Source organism: Schizosaccharomyces osmophilus, chromosome 2, assembly GCF_027921745.1.
Source record: "Schizosaccharomyces osmophilus chromosome 2, complete sequence".
Taxonomy (NCBI): Eukaryota; Fungi; Ascomycota; class Schizosaccharomycetes; order Schizosaccharomycetales; family Schizosaccharomycetaceae; genus Schizosaccharomyces; species Schizosaccharomyces osmophilus.
The window spans coordinates 1,881,460-1,906,185 of NC_079239.1; the positions used below are offsets into that span (position 1 = coordinate 1,881,460).

Consider the following 24,726-nt stretch of genomic DNA (forward strand, 5'->3'; position numbering starts at 1 on the left):
AAGAATACTGACTTATGCAGTCGTTTGAACTTTGAAAGGCACTTGGGTTTTAACTTATAAATGAATTCATTAAATATGTATTTCTCAGTTATATTCTAGTATAATTGTAAATTAAAACAAGACTGCCATATGGACTGAAACGAAGGTAATCAAAAATAAATGATGGTAGGAAAACAAAAACAGGGGTATTATGAAACTTCATTAATTATCACTTGTTCAAGAAGAAAAAATGCTTGCCATATCCACAAATTCACGAGCATTATTGTTCATGAACTTAGATAGACTGTTGCTCAGAGCATTGCATCGCAGAATGCCGTTGCGTGTTGCGCCGTTTGTATTTTGTACAGCTTTCAGAATAAACTTGATTTGATTGTAAAGCATCTTATCATTATACTCAAAAGCCATATTTCCCCGGCAATTGCCATTGCAACACCGTTTCCCGTAGACGTTCATCTGTCTAGTTCGATTTCCACACGAAGAGTCATCACATACTAAAACACCTTCATAATAAAGGTTTATAAAATACCGAATTTGGGTAGTAAATTGCAGAACGATCATAAACGTGGGATATTCAAAGCCGCAATCACATTCGACTGTATTTACAAATAACGTTTCTTGGATTGATTTAACATTAGGCATCGTAAACGAGATTGCAAAACAACTCGGACATCTCAAAACCATAGGTGAAACATTCGTAAACCTTTGGTCATCCGATAAAGTGCTTTCGTATCTCTCAAAAGCTGATGACTCTGATGCTTCATAGGTATAGTACTTTTTAGGATCCAATCCTAAACATTCAGCCAAACGGGCGCGGTTGGTGCCTTCTATCGGGGCGATAACTCTTTCAACTGGAGGAAGAATTTGATGTGTCAGATAATAATTATAATCTACAATCAAATTGTTACTTGGATTCATAACATCTTGGGGACTGTAAGCACGATCAGCAGGATGCCCTTCTGAGTCTGAGCCTGTAATAATAAAAGGGATTACATCGCCAACGCGCGCATTTTCTCCTCTAGCTTTCTTTTTTAACGCTACCTGTACAAACGGCATCGTTTTACCATTTGGATAATCTTCAGGGTTTTTGCCGAGACGATTAAAGATAATAAATTTGTTGGCTGTAAATTTCCCACTCTTCATTTGATCAGCGAATTCAGAAAGATAGATGTGTATGTTGCTGACGACTGTCTCTGAAAGCTCACCAGATAAAATCTGATCTAAGCAGTACTTACTAGCTTCTTTCGCAAGCATACAATACTCTCGACGCTTCATATCAAGACCTTTAACATCCAAAACCGAATTTCCTTGATCATCAACTTGTAAAGCTGCGTATTTTTTCTTAGCATGTAGTAACATACGCTGGTAGACATTGTCAACGTCGATTTCTAACTTCCTGTACCTTTCATTCACCTTTTCCTTGAATTCATTACCGATTATAAGAGCTTGCTGCTTATCTGTAACGTTCGTATTGAGCATGACAGAATCTGTATCACCGTAAATAACTTGTAATCCCATAGCGTCAGCAAGTTCCTTTGTGTTCATTAAAGCTTCCCTTCCTTTATAAGTAATTAGAACAGCTAGAGGTCTAGCATAGAAACGAGATTTAGTGTAACCTAAACATCCATACATTGAATTCGCCGTCAGCTTAAGGGCTTGCTGTTGAATATCCCATTGTAATAGCTGAGTTGGAGTGGCCGTTTTGTCTTTTAACAGGCCTTTAATTAATCTACGGCGATCAACCAAATTTGCGATTAGACGAGGGAAGATTCCCTGTTCACTTGAAGCAGTAGGAACATCGGGAATTTGGTCTTCACCATCTTTAGTAGAAGAAGAACGTTGCACAGTAGTAAAGCAGATGTTGTACTCCTGAATAATACTAGGGTACAAACTGTTAAAATCCATAACTAGTATACACGTATCATATAGCCCTTTCTGAGGCTCAAAAACCAAACCACCTTTATATTTATCTTTTTTCTTTCCAGGTGTTTCTTCTTGAAACTCCGAATCTTCCAAGTCAAGGATGTCAACGTTCCGTTTGGTATTATACTGTTTATCCGGAACAATATAACCATTTTTCTTAAACTCGTGCAAAAGAATGAATTCGTTTCTTTCGGCTCGGGTACCAGCCAAAGTCCTAGCCCATGAGTTACCGGCTATATTAGTCAGATTTTTTGATAGTTGCAACATTTGCACCTGGAAACCAACAGCAGCGATAAAGTAAGTGTCAATTTCACAATGCGTAACATAATCAAGCAATCCACGAGCTGTATCGGTCCACGACTGCAAAGCCTTTTCTTGATTGATATCCTGTCTTTTAATGTTGAGTTCTTTTTGAACGATCTCGGATAAGCTCCAAGATTGGACTTTAATCATAGATCTTCCAAAGTCATTGGAAAGATCACTGATTAATCTTCCGCATGCTATTTGTCTTTCCACAAATTGTAGACTACTCCTGTTATAAGAGCGTGGCCAATCACCTCGACGAAGACGCCCAATGCTATGCCAGTTATGAATTTTACGGTCTTTCAACCTTGAAAGTAGGACTGAGTACATAGTTTCGAAGTCATGACTAACATAAACATCTGGATCGTAATCCTGTACCTTATTTAAGAATGAATTTAATAAAGAAATCTCAGACCTTTCACAATAAATCGGAGGTTTATGGTTGCGCGTGATACTTTCAAAACCGTTAGGAAAAATCTGTTTTAGAGGACGAATAATGGTAAATGTAAAAGATGGCATATCATTAGCTGAAAGCCCCCGATCAATATGAACATTTTCGTAAACTCTAGCACTAATCATAACCATTTCCTGTTTGTTTGATGCGGAATTTATAAGAGTGCGAAAAGCCAGACTCATCACAGTTAGAGGAGGCGTTTGAGGTAATTTGGACTCATTTGTTACTGAAATTCCATGAGCAGAAGAACAGCCGACTTCAACACGGCACCAGCTAGCATTGCGTACAGAATCAAAATTTGGGTTTTGAATCTTTAACCAACAAGGTCCCATAACTCTTCGAGTGAGGACAAACTGTTCAAACAACGAAGTATTTGTACCAAATACATGAGAAAAGGTATTGCCTTTTAGATCAGAAGGAAATTGAGGGTAAGAATAGGAATATAGGACTTCTAAATAATCAGTTTCCTTTGGAATATCATCTAACTCGAACGCATACTTATACTTGCTAACTTTGGATTTCCATTCCTTTACACCTAATTTGGAAAGAAATCCTGAGACTTCATCATATACTTTTTTCTGCTGGTCCGAAGAAGATAAAGATTGTCCATTTGAGGCAGCAGGTAAAAAGAATAAAGAACGCATAATACCATCAACTTTAAGGAATGTAGAGACGAAGCTCTTGGACTTTTTATCATAAACCTTTCCAAAAAGACAGAGGCTACCATATATTTCCGTATAGTCCAACCAAAAAAAATTCAAAGACCCATCATCTTCTACGACATCACTGGGAGAGATGCAATGGCTTTTGTTGACAGCCGGAGGATCAAGGACTTCCAAATTGTGTAGGTGAGAGTTAAGTTCTGTAAAAGCTGAAGTGTCTAACTCGGACGACAAGGGTGGTGCAAACGAAGATGGAAGGTTAGATATAGCTGGAAGAATCGGTTCCTTTATTGGATTATTCAAAATAGGGGCTGCGCTTTCATCTGGAACCGAAACTTCGTCTTCTTCCATCTGGTTGGAATCTTCTGGTTTTTCTGGAAGCACTGGTTCCAGATCGAGATCGTCACTAAAGTTTTCTTTATCATCAGCAAGAACTAAAGAACTTGGAACTGGTGCATCTTCAGCAGTTTGAGACTGATGAGCTGTTAAAGAACGAAAAGATTCATTTTCCGTTGTCGATGGTGATGGCGTTTGCATAACATCTAGGTTTGAAAAAAGGTTTGTAGACGCTGTTTTAGCGACGCCTACAGTCGCTTGTGCTTTACCCTTCGAAAGCTTACTTTTGGTAGACGGCGCATCCGTGAGATCCTGATCGACTGAACCCAAAATTTGAGCCATAAAATCATCATCATTATTGGATTGATGCTTCAGACTATGATTGCTTGGCTGAATGGGCTTGGCTTTGAAAAATGAGCTAATAGGCTGACTGTTGTTGTCTGCTAAAGCATGCTTGGTTTCTTTTCATACGTTAGTACACTCAATTCGTAAATTAGATTTATACAAAGGACAATAATTCCATGCTAAATGGGGCATCGGAATCCGGTATATGGCAACTTACTTTTCTTCCTTGGCTTCTTCGACCCTGTTTCTTCAGTTTCCTCTTCATCGTCACTGTAACCTCGGTCCCATTCATCATAACCATTGTCAACGTATCCAGCTCCGTTATCGTCTACTACAAAGTCATCTTGATCTAAACGCTGTCGAACAACCTTCAAGTATTCTTCTTCTGAGACTTTATCATATAAATCATCTTCCTCTTTGTCCTCATAAACGGTAGCTCTAGTTTTTCCAGCTTCACGTAAGGCACGAAGTTCAGCAAATTTCGAGGTCGGTTTTACTGCCGCATTTCTTTTTCGCATGATCTTCCCTTTTACGACCTAAATGATTAAGAGTTTCCAATAGTAAATTTTTACGGTGTCAGCGTCTGCCCTTGGTTCTTTATTTTTGAATGATTGAACGCGCCGAGATATGCTCCTGGATGTAAACAATAAGGTCGCGTCTATATTGTACCTATTTATCGTTCTCTAGCGTTAAAGCTTCTTAAGGTAGGTCTAATTGTCTTCCTCGGTATGTAGGGTAGGGCTTTTGAAAACAGTCACGGTTTGTATGTAGTACGAAAACAAACAAGTGCCAAATTCCACCTTGCCGACAATGGTTGCCTCCTCGACCGTCCCTTCTGTAGCCTCTATTTTTGTACCTGAGTCTCTTCGTAAGAAGACTAAGACTCAGGAGCAAGCTCGTGAACAGCGCGTTGCTGCTGCTGCTGAGAAGAAATCCGTAAGTATACGCAAATATAGTTAGAATAGATGCTTGGAAGCTTTGTCATATGTGATAAAAAATGATATGTTGCGCCATTTGAGCAGTGCGACATGTTTCATCATTAGTTGTCTCTTTCATAAGTTTAGCGGTCCATGACATCGCTGTATAATATTCATCATTGCGGATTCAGTATGCTGACCATAATAGGCTGCTCAAAAGAAGCGTGAACTTATTGCTAAGCGTGCTGAAGCTTATGAAACTGAATATCGTGCTGCTGAGCGTGAGCAAATAGATCTCGCTCGTAAGGCTCGTGCCGAGGGCAACTTCTATGTTGCTGAAGAGCCTAAATTGATCTTCGTTGTCCGTATCCGTGGTATCAACAACATTCCCCCCAAGGCCCGTAAGATTATGCAGCTCTTGCGTCTCTTGCAAATCAACAATGGTGTTTTCGTAAAGTTTAACAAGGCTACCAAGGAAATGCTCCAAGTTGTTGAACCTTATGTCACTTATGGTGTTCCCAACCGTAAAGCTGTCCGTGACTTGATCTACAAGCGCGGATTCGGAAAGATCAATAAGCAACGTATTTCTCTTGCCGACAACTCCATGATTGAAGCCAACTTGGGCAAGTACTCAATCTTGTCTGTTGAAGACTTGATTCATGAAATTTACACTGTTGGTCCCAACTTCAAGCAAGCTGCCAACTTCATCTGGCCTTTCAAGCTCTCCTCTCCTTTGGGTGGTTTCAGAGAACGCAAGTTCACCCACTTCATTGAGGGCGGTGATGCTGGTAAACGTGATGAACACATTAACGGCTTATTGAAGCAAATGGTTTAAAATATTGGTTTTTAAGTTGTTAATGGGCACTGCTTCTATAGGGTTATTAAAAGACTGTAATTTATAATAAAAAAGGAATAACCGCTTGGTTAAAGTGGTCAGTAGTTTGTTCAATTATAGTGTGGTTTTGTTTCAATAATTACTTCATTTAGATATATTGTCTGAGCTATTGTCAACTGTCGTGAAACGAAGTAATTGCCGTTCGAGGTTTTAGAATCAGTTAGATGCTACCGTTCAAGAAAAAGTAATCGGCAGTATTTATTACTACAACCACCAGTTTCATAGAAGTCTGTAAGGAAACCATCTCGAACTAAATGTGTCAATCAAACACTCCATGACGAGAATTATTAGACATAAAGATATTGGCAAATAGTCTCTACTAGATTTATCTGAAATCCTACGAAAATTGGACTTAAGAAGGGGTATAAGTTCCCCCAGGGCTATTTCCGCAGTACTGAATACTTCAAATCAGTGACGATGTTTCACTAGTATTTCTCAGCTAGGAAAAAATTTTGGCAAGCAAGTAACATGTCACGCATTGGGTTACATGTTTGGAAACGAAGTGACATTAAAAACCTGCTGTAAATAATGATGCATTTGTTTAAATCGGTTTTCATTTGTAAATTACAGTAATTTTTTTTTTTTTTTTTTTTTTTTTTTTGTTCTTTGTACAACAAGTCAAAGAGACAGCAAAAGAACCAAAAAAAAAAGCAGGTCATTTTCGTCAACTGAGAACAAGTAGTTCGAAATTGGAGCCTTTAACTTTGCAACTATATACAAATCAACAATTTTCAGCGTTTAAATTGTTTCTTGTTTAACATGATATGAATCCATAGATGAGTTTTTTGATGAAAAAACCCTTCCGCATAGGGAGCTCTACTAACGGCTCCTCCGTTATCTAACATCATGGAATGAACATCAGAGATGCTCCTTCATTATCTTGTTTGCTTCACCATCTATAAATACTAACATAGTTTACACTGTAAACATATCATTTGGAAACTGTTTGGTTAATTCTCCAATAATTTCTTGTTGCTGTCATCTTTTTGTTAATCTTTTAATTGCCGTTTTGGTTGAATAATATTCCAAATGAGTTTAAAAATTCATATTGACCGCGGTGGCACGTTCACGGATGTAATTGCGACTGTAACAGACGATTCGCGGGAACCAATTGTTACTAAATTACTCTCTGAAGACCCCAATAATTATAATGATGCTTCCATCGAAGCTGTGAGACGTGTTTTGGAAATTTATCACGGTAAACGTATTCCTAGGAATGAAAAGTTAGACACTAGTTGCATTAGTCACCTTCGCTGTGGTACTACGGTTGCTACGAATGCTTTGCTGGAACGTAAAGGAGAACGATGTGCCTTCATCACTACTAAAGGTTTTAAGGATGGTCTTGTTATTGGTAATCAGTCTCGCCCCAATATTTTTGATTTGGCTATTCGTAGACCGGAGGTCTTATATTCAAAGGTTGTTGAAATTGATGAACGAGTTACTTTAGAAGATTTCGTGGAAGACCCGACTGGCTACAAAACAAAAGTCGATGGTACAGATCCAACTCTGGTGCTTGGCCGGTCTGGAGAAGCCGTCCGTATTTTGAAGAAGCTTGATGAAGACTCAGTAAGGAAAGATTTGCAGAAATTAAGAGACGAAGGGTTCACCAGCATTGCCGTTTGTTTGGCACATAGTTTCACTTATCCCGACCATGAGATTACTGTAGGCAAACTAGCGAAAGAATATGGTTTTTCTAATATAAGCTTGTCTGGAGAACTCATGCCTATGATTAAATATGTTCCTCGAGCTACGTCTGCAACTGCAGATGCATACCTGTCACCAGTAGTCCGTCGTTACTTATCGGGGTTTCAATCAGGTTTCTTGCACGGGCTTAAAACTCAGAACCACCAAAAAGGTGTTCGTTGTGAGTTTATGCAAAGCGATGGTGGTCTCGCCGATGTAAACAAATTTTCCGGTCTTCGAGCTATATTATCCGGCCCCGCTGGCGGTGTCGTCGGATTTGCTCTTACTTCATATGATGAGGACACAACCATCCCAGTCATCGGATTTGATATGGGTGGTACTTCTACTGATGTATCTCGTTACGGTGGTGCATATGAACATGTCTTTGAAACCACTACGGCCGGCGTTACTATTCAATCTCCTCAATTAGATATTAACACAGTTGCTGCCGGTGGTGGCTCTAGATTGTTTTGGAAAAACGGATTATTTGTAGTCGGTCCAGAGAGTGCTGGCGCACATCCTGGTCCTGTTTGCTATAGAAAGGGTGGCTATCTGACTGTAACAGACGCTAACTTACTTTTAGGAAGGCTCCTTCCAGAATACTTCCCCAAAATTTTTGGTCCTACTGAAGATCAACCTCTTGATGTCGAGGCTACTCGTACAAAATTTGAAGAATTAACTGAAGAAATTAATTCTAACATCTCAGAATCTCAAAGAATGAGCGCTGATGAAGTTGCCTATGGATTTATCAAAATTGCAAACGAAACGATGGCTCGTCCTATCCGTGCACTAACTGAAGCCAAAGGACATGATATTTCAATTCACCGCTTGACATCCTTTGGCGGCGCTGGTGGCCAGCATTGTGTTGCTATTGCTCAGTCCTTAGGTATTTCTCAAGTCCTTGTACATAAATACAGTTCCATTCTCTCAGCATATGGAATGGCTTTGGCTGACGTTGTCTCTGAGGCTCAAGAACCAGCTTCCTTTTCTCTGACTTCTCTCATAATTCCGGAAATTCAGGAGCGTTTTGGACGAATTATGGAAAGCGCACAGAAAAGTCTGAATGAGCAAGGATTTTCTAATGAGCATATCTCCTATGAACTCTTCTTGAATCTTCGTTACCAAGGAACAGATAGTCCATTAATGATAAGCAAGCCTACTGAATCTTGGGATTTTAAACAAGCTTTTCTAGAAAGACACCAGCAAGAGTTTGGATTTCTATTTGATAAAGATATCATCATTGATGATATTCGTGTTCGAGCTTCTGGTAAAAGCTTTGAGCATAAGGAACCCAGTGTTGATGCTCAACTAAAAGATATGAAATTCACCAAAGTTACAGGATCCGTGTCATCTGGTACTAAAAAGGTGTTCTTTGATGGAAAGCGTATGGATTGCCCTATCTTCTTACTGGGAAACTTGCCAAGTGGTGTCAAAACTGCAGGACCATCGATTATCGTAGACAAGACGCAGACTATTGTGATTCCTCCAGGATCCCTTGCTCGCATCCTTAATTCTCATGTAGTAATAGATATTGTATCGAAAGGATCTGTTTCTGATGATTCACTCGCTAAGACGGAAGCCATCGACCCTGTTTATCTTTCCGTATTAGGTTCCCGCTTCATGGCTGTCGCTGAACAAATGGGTCGTGCTCTTCAAAAGACGAGTGTTTCGACAAACGTGAAAGAAAGACTTGACTACTCTTGTGCTTTGTTTGATGCTAACGGAGATTTAGTTGCAAATGCACCACATATGCCAGTCCATTTGGGATCCATGTCCACTTGTGTCCGTAAGCAAGCAATGGTAAACAAAGGATTATTAAATCCTGGTGATGTCTTGGTCACTAATCATCCCAGCTTTGGTGGCACTCATTTACCAGATATTACTACTATAACCCCTTATTTTGAGGATGGAGAAATTATTTTCTATGTTGCTTCTCGGGCTCATCATGCCGACATTGGTGGTATTTTGCCTGGTAGTATGCCTTCTACAAGTAAGGAACTTTCAGAAGAAGGCGCTAGTATTAAGAGCGAAAAATTGGTTATCAATGGCATTTTCCAAGAAGAAAAAATGATTGAATTGCTTTACCATGAGCCTGGAAAGGTGGAAGGTGGATCTGGTACACGTTGCCTACGCGATAATTTGAATGATTTGAAAGCCCAAGTAGCTTCGAATCAGAAAGGAATTAATCTCATCACCAATCTAATTAAAGAGTATGGTAAAAATTCTGTCTTACGTTACATGAAGGCCATTCAAAATAATGCCGAAAGTTCTGTACGTAAGCTTTTAATTGGCGTACGGAAAACATTCGGACAGGACCTTCATGCTGAAGACTTTATGGATGATGGTTCTCGAATTTCTTTACGGATTACGATAGACGGTAAAACAGGAGATGCTACCTTCGATTTTGATGGCACAACTGAAGAGGTTTACGGAAATACAAATGCTCCTGAGGCAGTTACTTATAGTGCTATCATATATTGTTTACGAGTATTAGTATCTGAAAATATTCCCTTGAACCAAGGTTGCTTGTTACCTATTAAGGTACGAATTCCTGACGATTGTTTCCTTAAGCCTTCTGAAACGGCAGCCGTTGTCGGTGGTAATGTCCTTACCTCTCAACGGATTACAGATACAATATTGAAGGCTTTCCAGGCTTGTGCCGCTAGCCAAGGAGATACAAATAACTTGACATTCGGCATGGGCGGTAGAAATCATGAGACTGGAGAAATTACTCCAGGATTTGGATACTATGAAACTATTTGTGGTGGCTCTGGTGCATGTGACGGAATGGATGGTACTTCCGGTGTTCACACCCATATGACCAATACTAGAATTACTGATCTGGAAGTCTTTGAGCGCAGGTATCCTGTTATCCTTAAAAACTTTAACATCCGCAAAAATTCTGGAGGTGCAGGAAAATACAGAGGAGGTGACGGTGTCATTCGCGATATTGAGTTCCGCATTCCAGTTACATTGTCAATCTTGTCTGAGCGACGCGCATATCATCCTTATGGTATGAAAGGAGGTGAAGATGCGAAATGCGGAAAGAATATATGGGTCAAATGTTCGACGGATGAAGAAGGAAATTACAAAGTACGAAGAATCAACTTGGGCGGAAGGAACACGTGCCACATAGCCGCTGGAGATCACATTGAAATCCATACACCTGGCGGTGGAGGATATGGCCCAGCGAGAGACAGGATTGAAAATACGGAACTGGCAAAAGTTGTGGATACTTCTGCTTTTCGGGCGAACGGAAGTCTATCTCAGCGACACTATATACAGCACACGAATTAACTTAGCTTTTCCTAGAAAAGCTGATTTAAATAGCAAGAAAAGAAGAATAGAAGATTTTGCTCTGTTCATGCACTCATAAACTGAATTGGACGGTTACAAGAGTTAGCATAAATCACGATTATCATATGTATACGAGAAAATGAAATGTATGAGATTATAACAAACAATTTATATAAACCTAGTTTTTACAGGTAGAAAGGGCAGAAAAGGCTCGAACTATCATTAGAGAACATGTAAAACAAAACACAAAAGAGGGCATCAAAGCAAAATTAGGTATGTGAAATAAGCGATTCATGAACAAAGCATTGATTGGTAAAGGGAGTAAACATAAAACAAAAACAACAAGAGAACGAACGACATGACAACGTAATAGAAAACAAGATGTTGAAGCAGTAGTCGAGAAAAAGGACCGAAAGAATAGAGGACTATCAACAGATGGGGAACAGGTTCAAGGAGTGGGGAAAAAGGAGCCTAAATCTTCGTTTTGCAGAAAAGCTGAAGAGGGATAGACGGACTCGCTAGGAAAGGTCAGGTCATTGTCGTTGAGAAAGAAAAGGTGATGATCTTTGTCATTTGAATTGAAAGGGACATTGCAGACCTCATTTTTGTAGAAATACCCGCTATTCTCATCGTGAAAAGACTCGGGAGGATGAGGATTCGACAAATGCGTAGGGAAAAACGAAGTATGTGCCTGTAAGGAGGGATTCATGAAACCAAAGTCCGACGATGAGTCTTGAAAAGAGGAAGAAAACGAAAGAGGGTGGGAGACGAAGGGACCAGGTTTGGACTGGGTTTCTGTGAAAGATGAAGGGGACCGAATGTCGAGGTTATTTGGGGTACATGAAGAAGAAGAAGAAGAAGAAGAAGGTGGAGGGGTGGATATAGATCGACTGGTAGCAAAAGAGTCTGTTATTGGAGAATTGAAGGATTGGTAGGAGGCATTTTGGGGAAATGAAGAGCACCCATACGATAGAGCCATATGTGGGAGAGCGGAATGATAGCTTTTAAATTTTTCTTGGTAGTGCTGAATGTACATTTGTAGTGTGATTGACTTGATTTGGGCGAATCGATCAAAACTGAAAGCTAAAACATACAGTTGTGATGCAGGGATTTGTTTACAGCGTTGATGCAGAACATTGACCAAATGCTCCATGAGCTCTTGACGGAGATCATGGTCAATGGGAAAGGAAGGTTGAGACATAAGAACAAAATCAAAGAAGGGAAGACGTTTTGAAAAAGTCCTATGGTTAGGCGTTGGAATAAGACAAACGAAGAGACCGTACAATTCGCACTGTCTTCAATTCCAAGGGGTCAAGCCGTAGTAAAGATTGCAGTTTCCAATAAAAAGTGCGTTTCACTTCCAAATCGAGAGGGACTTTTGTTTTCTTTCCATCATCATCATCATTATCATTAGCGTCGTCGTCATGAACGTTCTAGGAACCCAACGACTTTTCGGGCAGACAGATAGACTGTCGAACAAGAGATCAAAACATTTACCATGATGTTTTTTTTTTTAGATAAGATTGGATCTTTTGGTGGTTGGAAAACCATCCATCGCAACAAGAACACCGAAAAGAAGATTCATTCATAGAGAAAACAAAACAAAAAAACACTGATCGGCATCTTTGGCATTTCGCTATTGAATCTTCTTCCTCAAAATTTCGATACCCTGTAGAGCTAACTACTCCTATTCCTTTCCTACAAGGATCCTCAGCCTAGCCAGCTCCGCGATAATGGATACCTCGTTTGGATGAGATTGATATGGATGTGGATGACTATTGCTCGTTATACAAATGATAAAGCAGTATTTAATATACATGGCCATAGCGAGGTATCATATTTTGTAGGAACCAAACCAACATAAACAAAAGAAGCTGTCAAAGGAGCGAAACTATAGATTAGTTGGGCCCTGGTTTTTGACCCAAGTTTGGATATGTATCTATTTGAAAGTCGCCCATGAAATTTGAATCAACAGAATCCGTAGCGAGATCTTTTCCTTGTTTTGACTTGATCTACCGTTCATGACAATAGTGGTTTAACATCTTATCTTTCTCGTTATTACCTACTACTGATTGCTTTCCCATCCACGGTTTGGTCTTGCTTATCGAGCTTTGTAGTATCAAAACAATGATGTGTATCAAAGATCGCACAAACATAATTATCCAGCTGTTACGAATCAAAAGATGAGCTTGACTTAGCTTAGCAATTGGCTTATCTTGATGTTCTTTCTGTGTAAAACCAACAAAATTAAGAATCGTCCAACTATTTTCTCCTGAATGCTCCTACTTACTTTTATGTAAATCAAACAACATCTGTTGATCCTTGTACAAACACGGTACTGCCATTTCGATGTTTGTCGTATATGTCTGGATCCTTTGCTTATTTCCTTCTTTCTAGGTTTCCAGTTGGATTGCGCTGAACCAATCGCTTCTTTTTTTCCTTTTTGGCTGTTTGTCTCTGTCATTTTTATTTATTCACTCTTCCTCTCCTTCATATCTAACTTACGGCCTTGTAGCATGCCTTCTTCTTCTTCCACTCAGTATGCCGATTTTAATGATGGGGCAGGTATCAAGCGAAAGAGCAGCCAAGACTTAGACGGTTTACATAAACGGCCATTCATTTGCGATACTTGTGGAAAGCGTTTTACTCGCCTTGAAAATCTCACTCGACATAAACTTTCTCATGATGATACAAAAAATATCTACTGTAAATATTGCCATCAAGCTTGCAAAAGAACAGATCTTCTCAAGCGACACATACAGCGGCACCATTCCGATGTTCTTCCAAATTCTGCTCCTCAACCTGCGCATGAAGCGCTTCCCACCAAAACCACTGAGCAGGATCCCGAAAACCTGGAGATTGTCCTCCCTTCATTTGATGCCGTTGATCTTCCAAAAACGTATCATCCTACCCTACGCCCCTATTTCACGGTTCTTCCCTTCATCCCTTCAGACTTTCTTGTTCATTATATCGAAAGTTATTTCGAATGGTTTCATCCCATTTTCCCCATGTTACACCAACCCTCTTTTCACATCGAAGGTGCTGCAGCCTCTTTTATTCGTTCCATTAGCCTAATCGGGTGTTATTCCACCGGCATTGAAAGTGACGCTACCTTGGGCCTTTTGTTTTGGGACAGCGGCTTTCACTTGCTACAGATTTACCTCCAAAACGACGCTCAAAAAAATACAAATCTTTGGGTTATCCAAACTCGCTTCTTGCTTTGCATCTCCTCTCTCTTTGAAAAAACTTCCTCGTTTACTAGCATTGGTCAAGCTTTACTTCGTGACCTGGTTCACGATGTTCGAGTACAAGGCTGGACAGCCCTTCCTCCTATTCCAAAAGATTCTTCTTCCTCTATTTTTATAGAATACGAATCTAAAAAACGTACTGTCTATTGTATATATACCTTAGAGTATCTTTTGGCTGCCTTCTTCAATCGGAACCCTTCCCTCTCATTCCAAGAACTTCGAATGCCTCTTCCTGTTGATGAACTTTTTTGGGACTCTACTAGTTCCCTAGAAGAAGAACAGTGGACGCAGACTCCACCTTCCTTCCACAATTGCTTAAGGAAGCTCTCCCATGGACCCATTGTTTTCAAGGAAACAAGAATTACAGGCCCAGCTCTTCTTTGTGCCGTATACGAACTGATCCATAACGATGCTAAAAAGGAATGTGTTTTTGAAGCTTCGAAATCTTCCAAACAGGTTTATGAGGTTATGCTTCAACACTTACGCATGAGTATGGAATGCTCAACTAAGAACAAAAAGGTTTTGCTTCTATTTATGAGTTTATGGAATCTTATTCGAACCTATTTACATCTTCATGATCCTTTGCTGATTCTGTCAAAGTCCTTTTACGATTTAAAAAGTACAGTTCACTTTTTTCAGAATTCCTTGAAAGATGACAGTGCTCATTTTTTTCCTTTTCCCGATTTTTACAGCATAAGTCTGGCATTAGAAGGAATTCTTTGGACATTTGATCATGGATTAGTTGTCTTGCAAAATTCCAACTTTGATATACCAATCGTTCATTTTGCTATCTTTCGATTGCTTCTTCAAGGCCTATATCTCTTTAAAGATTGTCAATCCGAAACACTCTCTAGTCATACAAATACAGCCTTCTTGCGAAAACAATTAGCATTTTGCTTTAGCGGTCGGCAAATGCCTATGAGAACTTTGGAAACATTTGATGATATTATGAACCTGACTTCAGTTCTTGTGAAGATAATAAATGTTGAAGGAGGGTGGGGAGCAGGTGCTTTACTATCAAAAACTTTTCCTGTGTCGTAAAGATCTGTTTTGTCTTTTTAATCCTTGTATACTACTTGTTTTATTTGTCTTTGCTTTAACTCCTTTTTTTTTTTTTTTTTTTTCTTCTCGATTAATATGACAACATTGTAATTGTTTTTGAAATGACTGATTTCTACTTGCATGATTAGACGTAGTTCAATAAATTCTGGGAAAACTAATATACGCGAAAGTAAATCTGTATTCATTATTAGACGACATTGGGATAGGAATAATTTATTGTACAAAGGGAAAAGGGCAAAGAATGAATTCTAATGTCCTGACAAAGAAATTAAGTGAAGGAGAAAGAAACAATCCGTAACAAGAAAAAGGGATTCACGGAAAAATACTCAGCAATAGTCTATAAAAAGTAACGAAAGTCATCAGCATAATCACCAGTCAAGGTGGGATCAAACATACCACGAGCGCATCGTTCGTCACGCTTATTATTAGCATATCTCAATGAAAAGAGTAAGACGATGTAACCGATTAATCCTACCAAAACGCAACCCAGCGTAAAGGAATGACCCAGGATATATCGAGGAGCACTTTTGGATTGATAAATTTGCCCGGCAATGATACCGGAGCTATTGGCTATGGTTTGTTGAATTCCTATTGCGGTTGCTCGTTTGTAATGTCCTGCAACATTGTTATTGAGCCAACCTAAATTCATTCCCGGACCTATATAGCAACCGATGGCGACAATAAAACAAGCTGTAAACTTGGCTGCATTCGAATTACTTGCTATGAGGATAACGTAGCCGACAGCTGAAACGAGGGAAGCGCTGATTAAAAAGGGCGAACGAATTTTTGTACGATCAGAGGCATAAGCAACCACAAGGAAGGCAAGGACACCGGAGACATAGACAGGGATTGTCATGTAATTTGACTGAAGACCCGTGAATCCCAAATCTTTAACAATGGTTGGTAAGAAGGAGGAAAAGCCATACAAAACCATATCTGCGCAAAACTGACTAACAGCAGATACATAAATCTTGGGATCTTTGAATGATTTACGAACTTCTTGCCAATCAAACTTTTGTTGGCCGAGATATCGTAAATTCGCTTCGTTGCGAAGACGAGCAACTTGTCTTTCTTGCGGATTCAAGAACCACGATTTCTCTATATTGTCCGGCAGCAAAAAGAGGGAAAGTGGAACACCTATAAAAGAAATCAGGCCTTCCACAATGTATATCCATTGCCATCCAGCCATATTTCCCACATGGACCTGTTCGAGAGCATAAGCAAAAAGGCCACCAAAGGCGCCGGCTAAACCAGATGCGCAAAACAAATATGATAGACGTTGGCATTGTTCTTCTCTCGAGTAAACAGTGGTCAAATAAAGACTGAGGGCAGGAAACAAGCAACCCTCCAACAAACCGAGAATAAGACGGGTGATGATGAGACCACCATAACTAGAAACGAATCCAGAACTTAGGACCACAATACTCCATGCCAATGAAATAAAGGCAAGCATTCGAGAAGGTCGTACGTATTTTACCAGAATGACGCTGGGTGTTTCGACAAGAATATACAGGACATAAAAGATACTAATGGCAACATTAAACCGTTCATTATAAAGTTTTAAGGAGTCGCTCATACCAGCGACAGAAGCGTTGCCAATGTTGGAGCGGTCCAAAAAGGCCATTAAATACAAAAAACCAATGATGGGTGAAATCACAAGGTCCATTTTTTTCAGTGCACTTTTTTCGATGTTTTTGTCAATGACAGTTTCTACCTCTCCCGACTCAAAACTATCGACTCTCTGCTGTACACTTTGCTTTTTCTCCATGCTACCCCTATCATCTTGAGCCGAGGTCGTTATACTTTTCGGGTAAGAAGACTTTACAGACTCAGAATCGACCATCTTTCCAAAGCAGCAATCCTATAGTATGATTATTCCTTTTTCAGAAAACATAAACAATCAATCAATCAATTCCAACTTTCGTTACAAACAAGTACCAAAAAAGCCGAAACAAGATATGCTTGAATTGTGGAAAAATTATCCAAAAGTCCTAAAGATCCAAAGTTGTTTTCCTTTAATGCTATGAACTTCAATTCTTATATATTGAGTCAAAGTATTCTTTAAGGGTTTATAACTCCAATATCAAGAAGCTCCAACTCTTCTTTATGAAGCATCATGAGCTCCTCATGCGATGTGGTGGCTCACACAAGATACCAAGCTACTTGACGCTTTTCCCACACCTCTATATTTCATCAACAGGAGCTCCATGTCCGACAATGGTGTGCAGACTATCAGTTACTTCAGAGGTAACACCGATAGTCAGATACGAATTGATCTTTGTCAGAAAAACCACCATCTTGAGAGAAACTTGTGAATTTAAAAGACGAAAAAGGACGAAATGGAAGCATAAAAGATTGTACTTTTGAAGAGAGCTTTTTTTGTGTGAGCCTGTGGAATACGGTGAGCTGAACTGAAGTGTGTGTGGTGGATAAGGAACGCTGCTATAAAGATCCAAAGGTAAAAGTGGTAAATTCTGAATTTCGGAACTTTTTTTAAAAAGAAGGAAATATATATATATATTAAAAATAGAATTGTCGTGCTTTGGATTCCTAAACGATTTTCGGACGATTAGTAAAGACGACTTTAAATATATAGGATTTTGGTTCCAATTAGTAACCATTGATTAAGGTTTAAGTGTTTGAGTCAAATCTTTGCATCTAAACTATGAACGAGGTTCTTGGCATTTCTTCTGTTCAGCAAAGTTTGAGCGTTATACAAAACGAAAAACAAAATTTCCATACTACAAATGTTCCAAGTTACAAGACGCGTTCACAATTTTCTCCCAATGACATTCGTAAACTCATTCGAAATCGCCAATTCACGGTCTCCACAACTGGATGGGCTGATGGCTACGTCCAGGCTAATTTACTAGTCTTACCGACAAAATATGCTGATGACTTTCGTAACCTGTGTCTTCGAAACCCTGTTCCATGTCCGTTGCTCGGAGAGACAGCTGCTGGTAATCCCACCGAGTTTTCTTCATCATCTTTAGCGGCCAATGCCAATTTGGCTACAGACATCCCCTTTTACTGTGAATACATCGATGGTAAGTTCTCGAAGGAATTGACTTGCATTTCAAGCCAATGGAACAGCTCGTATGTTGGTTTTTTAATCGGCTGCTCGTTTTCCTTCGAAGCGGCTCTTGTTGCTGCCAATTTAGTCCCTCGTCATCTCCCTAGCGGAAATCCTCCTCCCATGTTCAAGACAAATCTTCGTCTTTGTCCATCTGGAGTGTTTTCAGGTACCTTTGTTGTTTCAATGCGTCCATATAAGGAAAAAGATATTCCTCTTGTACGCCGTATCACTGCCGCGTATACCAACTGCCATGGAGAACCGGTTGCCTGGGGCTGGGATGGAGCAAAGCAACTTGGCATCGAAAATGTCATGCTGCCTGACTATGGCTTCCCAGTCCAACTCCAGAAAGATGAAGTTCCTGTGTTTTGGGGATGCGGAGTCACGCCTCAAAACGTTGTCATGATGTCGAATTTAACAGAACCTGTTTACTCTCATAAACCTGGCTATATGTTTCTCACAGATTTGCAACACGGTTTTTAAGAAAATCTCGCTCAAAAAATCTTTTTTTTTTTTTTTTTCTAGGTGAAAGAGCGTTTTTGTTATGGATATGGAATGATTGCGCTTCCATCTGTCTCCTGGAGTAGTATTTTTCTCTTATTCTCACTTTCACTCCCTTTTCAATTTAAAAAAGTACAATACATCCTCTGCTCTCTATGTATAAGAATAAAAAATATAATTCGTTGTATGTTCTTCGTCAATCGTCCTCTGACTAAAAAAAAAAAAAAAAAAAAAAAAAAAAAAAAAAAAAAAACACTTGCACTTAAATCCTGCGAAAGTTAGTTGAAAACTTAGGTCGTAACTCTTTAATGCATTACATGTCACCGTCTTCCTTTTGCTTTTCTTTCCTTGGGTTGCTCTTAGTAGATTGTCTTCCATACTACTTCCAATTGTGTCACCATTACATCGTTTAAAAATAAAAGACGTTTACAAGTGATTTAGCGAAATCGGTTCAGAAATAAAGTAGTTCTATGGGTGGTGAGGTGGTTACTTCTCATACCTTGACTGATTGAATTTCCACTCTTCATAATACCACATTGACCATGCCTACCTCAAACACGCCATTGGCACAGGAAAAAACTGTGTATTTAATCCGACATGGACAAGCACTTCACAATGTAGGTCCCGATGAAGACCATTCAATCCGTGATCCTGTTTTGACTGACTTGGGAGTCGAACAATCGAAAGAATTATCCAAGCTGTTGGCTGATAAAAAGGTCCAAATTGATGCCATCGTTTGTTCTCCAATGCGCCGTACACTACAAACCATGGACCTCGGCTTGAAGCAGTATCTTGCAAAACAAGGCGTCGATAAAATTCCTGTTTATATCAACCCTTTGTTTGAAGAAGTAGGCAGTTTGCCTTGTGATATTGGCTTGGAAATCCCAGACCTCTCCCGTGCGTACCCTCAGTATGATCTCAAGGCCTGTTATGACGGTATTTATCCAAAGAAAGAAGATATTTATGCTGAAGACATCGACATCAGCGTCGTCAGACATAAGTTTGCTTTGGAGTACTTGTCTGCCCTTCCCCATAAAAGTATTGCTGTTGTGACCCATAGCGCTTTTATTCGCTTCTTGTTGAAAAAAATGGCTCCAGGTGTTGACATTAACTTTTTACCTCCTGAAATGACTTTTGATAATTGTGAATTTCGTGAATATATTTTGAAACCTGATGGCAAGGAATTCAAACTTCACGACGTCGAATAAGTCGGAAAAGCCTAGTAATTTATGTTTTGCGCCATTGACCTTTTTATTTCATTATAGAAGCAATCGTGCATTATGAGGCAGAAAATATATGATATACTCATCTATTGAGCTGTAGTTACTTCCATTATTCTTCGATGAAGGGATATTGGATAAATTTATGAAATTAGTTTATCAATGAATTTTCTAAAACTACTAAGCCTTTGTTGGGCAAAGAATGTAGGGTATTTGGAACTCCCTTAATATATAATAAATAAATCTAATCCTGTTTCTAGTAAAAGGCCAACAAAATCTTACAGAACTGATCATTAAAAATTTAAAATGAAAGAAAACCTTTCAATGAATTGATTTCCTCTTTTTCTAACCCAAAAACTGAAAGGTTTCCATCGTTTTTTCAAAGAGAATATCATATAATGAGTAACGTAATTACCAAGTCATTTATTTACTGTTTATGTAGTTTCAAAAAGGAACATCGGAAATCATCCCTTCCTGAATTGAGAGATTGTTTGGAATAGATACCTTTCTTAATAGTTCAGTAGAAGAAGTTTATGGTCCCTTTTCAATTTCTTAGATGCTTTCCTGGATGCTCACCAAAGATTCAATTTCTGACCCTTGGTACCGAAAAAAGGACAATGCGATGAGAAGGATGAATATATCGGACGAACATTCTTTAGCAATCGACTCAAAGTAATGAACGTTGAAGCCTCCGCGAAACACTTGTTCGTACAGCATACAGCCGCCACATAGTTTAGTCAAGTTTCGCCATCATGTATTTCTGGTATGAATAGCTGCAGCAATCATTGTACCTTTGCCTATTAAAATTTCACAGCGGATTTGAAGGAGCTATAGGTTTCGAGTTGTTTCGCTGTAAAATGTCCAAAAGCAAATTGTTTAGGGCAATACAGGTGGGAAATATGCTTCTAAGACATAGAATTGTACACGCTCCGATGACTAGATTGCGAGCCACTGACGATGGATTCGTTACCAAATTGATGACCGAATATTATACTCAAAGGTCATGTATCCCAGGATCATTGATGATTTCAGATGCAACATTCGCAGGAGAAAAGTCTGGCGGATACCCAAATAACCCTAGGTGTTTCACAGAAGAACATGCAAAGGCTTGGATTCCTGTCACGAATGCTATCCACCGAAACAAATCTTATCTATTTATGCAGCTTTGGCCTTTACCCGGAGAAATCAAGGATGAATATAGAGAAGACCCAGAAAAATTAAAGGAGATCGCATACAATGACTGCCCTATGGATCCACTTGGCTTACCTGCTGGTGTCGAGTCCTTCGATACCGTTCAAGGAATAAACATTTACAAGAAAAAGTATGTAAGCAAAACAGATATACAAGAATATATCCATGATTTTGTCAATGCAGCTTCTTTAGCTACCCACGTCGCAAAGGCAGATGGAGTGGAGCTTCATCAAGCGAATGGGTTTTTACTAGACCGATTCGTCCTCGGTGGTTTAGGCGATCAATGTGATCCAGATTATCGAGGACCACTTGAGAATCGGTGTCGATTTGCTTTGGAAGTTTTGGAAGCCGTTACTCAAGAAATTGGACAAGAAAGAGTTGGATATAGGATCTCACCGTATTCGGCTTGGGCGTTACAAACTGACACCAGGGAGACTCATATATATTTAATGAAGGAGATTTCTAAGCGTTTTCCAAAGCTGGCCTATATTCATGCGATTGAACCCCGACAATATTGGAGTGGTCATAAGAGGATAAAGTCTGAAGTAAATACATTTTACCTACAAAAGTATTGGAAAGGACCATTTATTACTGCTGGTGGCTATGATCCCGAGTCGGCCATGGAAGCCGCAGACGAACGAGGCACATTAGTAGCCTTTGGCAGACAATATATTGCAAACCCAGATTTGGTATATCGTGTTCACAATAATTTACCTTTAAATCCTTACAAGCGCTCTGAATTCTACACACCTAAGAGTACTTTAGGCTACATTGATTATCCATTTAGCCAAGAGTATCTAACTGCAACGAAAGAAAGACAACCTAATGAGGGAAAATAACAAATACATGCCATGAAGAACATAATGTCCTCCCTTTATTTTCTTATGGATGCTATTCATGAATAAGGATTGTTCAGAAATGCAATCCTAACTTTATTAAGATATTCATTGTTCGATGCTGGCGGGTAAAAGTCAGCGAATGTGAGTTGATATGGACATTAAAAACGCACAAAGGAAGGACATTCTATCTTTCCAAAAAGACCCAGGAATATCATTTAATGAGCAAAACCCTTTCCGTCTAATAAGCAGGCAGAACTTTTTGTAAATGGAGCTTATAAGCGGATATATAAGACTCTACCTGAGGGTTTTTAATGACATCGTTCGCCGTGAAGGAAGGTAACGAGGTCATTGCCAAAAACTCGTGAGCCTTATGAACAGGGTACAAGACATTGTCGACGCCACGGCCATCAAAGAAATTTCCAAACTCGTGGAAGGCCTCAAAGGGAGCATTCCAGGTAGTGGAAAGCATGTAAGATTTACCATGCAAAAGACCACCTTTACCATAGTTCTTGGTAGGACTTGTACGAGAACGGCCGTCGCTTGCAAAGAGCTTTCCGAATCCTACAGTAAAGACTTCGTCAATGTATTTCTTTAAAGGCCAGGGAAGACCCATCCACCATCCGGGAAATTGATAGAGGACAACGTCAGAAGAAGCAAACTTTTCAATCTCTTCTTCAATAACATAGCCTTTGGTAACAATTGTCTCATGAACTGTATGGCCTAAACCCGTCAAAGTCTCATTGGCAACACCTTGAAGCGTTTCGCTTAATTTGCCCTGGCTGTGACCAAAAGGGTGAGAACCGTTAACAAGCAAAATTTTCAATCCCATTGTTCCTTTTAAGCAATCCAAAAGGTCTGTAAAATGCAATGGTAGATGAAGGATGGTTTTATGAAACAGCGCTTTTATAAGTGCAGAATGATGACACCTTCGCTAAATTGCTTATTCAGCAGATGTTGGTGGATATTACCAATCACGAACTTTTCATGTTTTTATTTGTATAAAATAATTAAATTAGTTTTGGATGCTTGAACAGAAAGCGATCAAGTCGTTCAGAAGGAAAAGCCGAATGTCTAAGTCTACATATGGTGTGGTAATTTGAGAAACTACACAAGAACAGAAGAAATATAAGAATAAAAGAAAATAGTATAGAGACGATAGAGAATGGAATAAAGATTTCATTGCTATTGTAGGAAATGCAGTATATACACTGAAGGTTGAATAACAGAAAGAGACTACTAGTCGACATATCTACAAAGTGAGAAGGAGAAAGAAGAAAAAGAGATGTACATTATATGACGAATTAACGAAAGGAACGAAATATCCTGGATATAGGAAATGAGAGAAAGTTTGTTTTAGTAGGCAGCAGCAAAGATAGACTTGACTTCGTCCAGAGTAGGTTGAACAGGATTAGTAGCACCACAAGCATCCTTGGCAGCATTCTTAGAAAGCTCTTCAAAGTCCTTTTCTAAGATGCCCAAAAATCTGAGATAGGGCTTAATGCCTACTTGCTCATTCATATCTTTAATTTTTTCTATAGCAGCCTGAGCTGTGTGATCTTGGCAACCAAGTTGAAGAGCAACATCACCCAAACGAGAAGCTGCTCGAGCATCCTTTGTATTAAACAACTGGACATGAGGAAGCAAAATGGCATTGCATATACCATGGGGAATATTATAAAATCCACCAAGTTGGTGGGCCATAGCATGAACGTAACCCAAAGAAGCATTATTGAAAGCCATACCACCGAGGAATTGTGCATAGGCCATCTTTTCTCGAGCTTCTTGATCTTTGCCATTGACAACAGCGCGTCTAAGATATTGACCGACGAGTTCTACACACTTGAGGGCACAGGCATCGGTAATGGGGTTCGCAGCAGTTGAAACATAGGCCTCGACAGCATGGGTCAAAGCATCCATGCCAGTGGCAGCGGTCAAAGAAGGAGGAAGTCCATACATGGTTTCAGGATCGTTGACGGAAAGAACAGGCATAGTGTGCTTGTCAATGATGGCCATCTTTATGTGACGAGTTTCTTCGGTGATAATAGCAAAGCGAGTCATTTCACTAGCAGTTCCAGCGGTGGTGTTGACGGAAATCAAGGGCAATTGAGGCTTTAGTGATTTATCAACGCCTTCATAGTCAGCGATTTCACCGCCGTTCGTAGCAAGCAAGGCAATTCCCTTGGCGCAGTCATGAGCCGAACCGCCACCAATGGAAACAATAGAATCACAGCCAAATTCTTTGATGAGCTTTAAGCCATCCATGACATTGGTGACTGTTGGATTGGGTTGCACGCCATTGTAAATATAAACAGTGGATCCACGTTCTTCCAAAAGGTCTTTGGCCCTATCGCAGAGGCCAATTTTAATGATGCCAGGGTCAGTTACAATAAGGACCTTTTTGTAACCGCTCAATTTGATTTGGTTCGCAGCTTCGACAAGACTACCTTTACCAAACAAGTTGAAGGAAGGAACGTAGAACGCACTAACTGGAGAAGATCTGGCATGAGTGCTGGTGGAAAACGAATTATACGCCAAACCCGTGGCAAATGTTTTGTTCAGTTGAGAGTGACATGTCTTCCAAGACAAAGGTATAGCCGTAGAAAAAGAGTGAATAGAGCGAATGTTGCGACTCAATGAGGGTTGAACACGAGAAATCCAACGACGAATAAGCATGATCAATAAGTTAAGCCTAGATCTTCAAGAAAAGAAAAAAACAATAAATTTCAATTTTGAAATAAAATTTCAAAATCTTGGTCTCTTTCGAGCGATGAACCTCGTAG

The 24,726-nt window shown here is 39.6% G+C and overlaps 11 protein-coding genes across 11 annotated transcripts; 6 read left to right on the forward strand and 5 right to left on the reverse strand.

The window, feature by feature from the left end:
• Positions 1 to 216: 216 nt before the first annotated feature.
• On the reverse strand, positions 217 to 4,538 carry pol1 (DNA polymerase alpha catalytic subunit; the record flags this gene model as incomplete). Its single annotated transcript, XM_056182146.1, has 2 exons — positions 217 to 4,136; positions 4,238 to 4,538. 2 exons carry the CDS (start codon positions 4,536 to 4,538, stop codon positions 217 to 219), a joined length of 4,221 nt encoding a protein of 1,406 aa, XP_056038534.1.
• A 292-nt stretch (positions 4,539 to 4,830) lies between these two features.
• Positions 4,831 to 5,772, forward strand: rpl702 (60S ribosomal protein L7b involved in cytoplasmic translation; the record flags this gene model as incomplete). The annotated part of the gene is made up of 2 exons (XM_056182147.1): positions 4,831 to 4,956; positions 5,146 to 5,772. The coding sequence occupies 2 exons, from the start codon at positions 4,831 to 4,833 to the stop codon at positions 5,770 to 5,772; spliced, it is 753 nt and encodes a 250-aa protein (XP_056038017.1).
• A 1,089-nt stretch (positions 5,773 to 6,861) lies between these two features.
• On the forward strand, positions 6,862 to 10,812 carry SOMG_03358 (5-oxoprolinase (ATP-hydrolizing); the record flags this gene model as incomplete). Its single annotated transcript, XM_056182148.1, has 1 exon — positions 6,862 to 10,812. One exon carries the CDS (start codon positions 6,862 to 6,864, stop codon positions 10,810 to 10,812), a length of 3,951 nt encoding a protein of 1,316 aa, XP_056037965.1.
• Positions 10,813 to 11,260: 448 nt separating this feature from the next.
• Positions 11,261 to 12,013, reverse strand: SOMG_03359 (uncharacterized protein; the record flags this gene model as incomplete). Its single annotated transcript, XM_056182149.1, has 1 exon — positions 11,261 to 12,013. The coding sequence occupies one exon, from the start codon at positions 12,011 to 12,013 to the stop codon at positions 11,261 to 11,263; it is 753 nt and encodes a 250-aa protein (XP_056037966.1).
• Positions 12,014 to 13,328: 1,315 nt separating this feature from the next.
• On the forward strand, positions 13,329 to 15,101 carry SOMG_03360 (DNA-binding transcription factor, zf-fungal binuclear cluster type; the record flags this gene model as incomplete). The annotated part of the gene is made up of 1 exon (XM_056182150.1): positions 13,329 to 15,101. The coding sequence occupies one exon, from the start codon at positions 13,329 to 13,331 to the stop codon at positions 15,099 to 15,101; it is 1,773 nt and encodes a 590-aa protein (XP_056037507.1).
• Positions 15,102 to 15,459: 358 nt separating this feature from the next.
• On the reverse strand, positions 15,460 to 16,965 carry SOMG_03361 (carboxylic acid transmembrane transporter; the record flags this gene model as incomplete). The annotated part of the gene is made up of 1 exon (XM_056182151.1): positions 15,460 to 16,965. The coding sequence occupies one exon, from the start codon at positions 16,963 to 16,965 to the stop codon at positions 15,460 to 15,462; it is 1,506 nt and encodes a 501-aa protein (XP_056038413.1).
• Positions 16,966 to 17,787: 822 nt separating this feature from the next.
• On the forward strand, positions 17,788 to 18,678 carry dgc1 (mitochondrial D-glutamate cyclase Dgc1; the record flags this gene model as incomplete). Its single annotated transcript, XM_056182152.1, has 1 exon — positions 17,788 to 18,678. One exon carries the CDS (start codon positions 17,788 to 17,790, stop codon positions 18,676 to 18,678), a length of 891 nt encoding a protein of 296 aa, XP_056038416.1.
• Positions 18,679 to 19,238: 560 nt separating this feature from the next.
• Positions 19,239 to 19,904, forward strand: SOMG_03363 (phosphoglycerate mutase/6-phosphofructo-2-kinase family; the record flags this gene model as incomplete). The annotated part of the gene is made up of 1 exon (XM_056182153.1): positions 19,239 to 19,904. The coding sequence occupies one exon, from the start codon at positions 19,239 to 19,241 to the stop codon at positions 19,902 to 19,904; it is 666 nt and encodes a 221-aa protein (XP_056038415.1).
• A 911-nt stretch (positions 19,905 to 20,815) lies between these two features.
• Positions 20,816 to 21,946, forward strand: SOMG_03364 (NADPH dehydrogenase, (Old yellow enzyme) involved in small alpha,beta-unsaturated carbonyl compound; the record flags this gene model as incomplete). Its single annotated transcript, XM_056182154.1, has 1 exon — positions 20,816 to 21,946. The coding sequence occupies one exon, from the start codon at positions 20,816 to 20,818 to the stop codon at positions 21,944 to 21,946; it is 1,131 nt and encodes a 376-aa protein (XP_056038121.1).
• A 238-nt stretch (positions 21,947 to 22,184) lies between these two features.
• On the reverse strand, positions 22,185 to 22,775 carry SOMG_03365 (FAD binding oxidoreductase, implicated in cellular detoxification; the record flags this gene model as incomplete). Its single annotated transcript, XM_056182155.1, has 1 exon — positions 22,185 to 22,775. The coding sequence occupies one exon, from the start codon at positions 22,773 to 22,775 to the stop codon at positions 22,185 to 22,187; it is 591 nt and encodes a 196-aa protein (XP_056038417.1).
• A 524-nt stretch (positions 22,776 to 23,299) lies between these two features.
• adh4 (alcohol dehydrogenase Adh4) lies at positions 23,300 to 24,619 on the reverse strand (the record flags this gene model as incomplete). Its single annotated transcript, XM_056182156.1, has 1 exon — positions 23,300 to 24,619. One exon carries the CDS (start codon positions 24,617 to 24,619, stop codon positions 23,300 to 23,302), a length of 1,320 nt encoding a protein of 439 aa, XP_056037959.1.
• Positions 24,620 to 24,726: the final 107 nt, after the last annotated feature.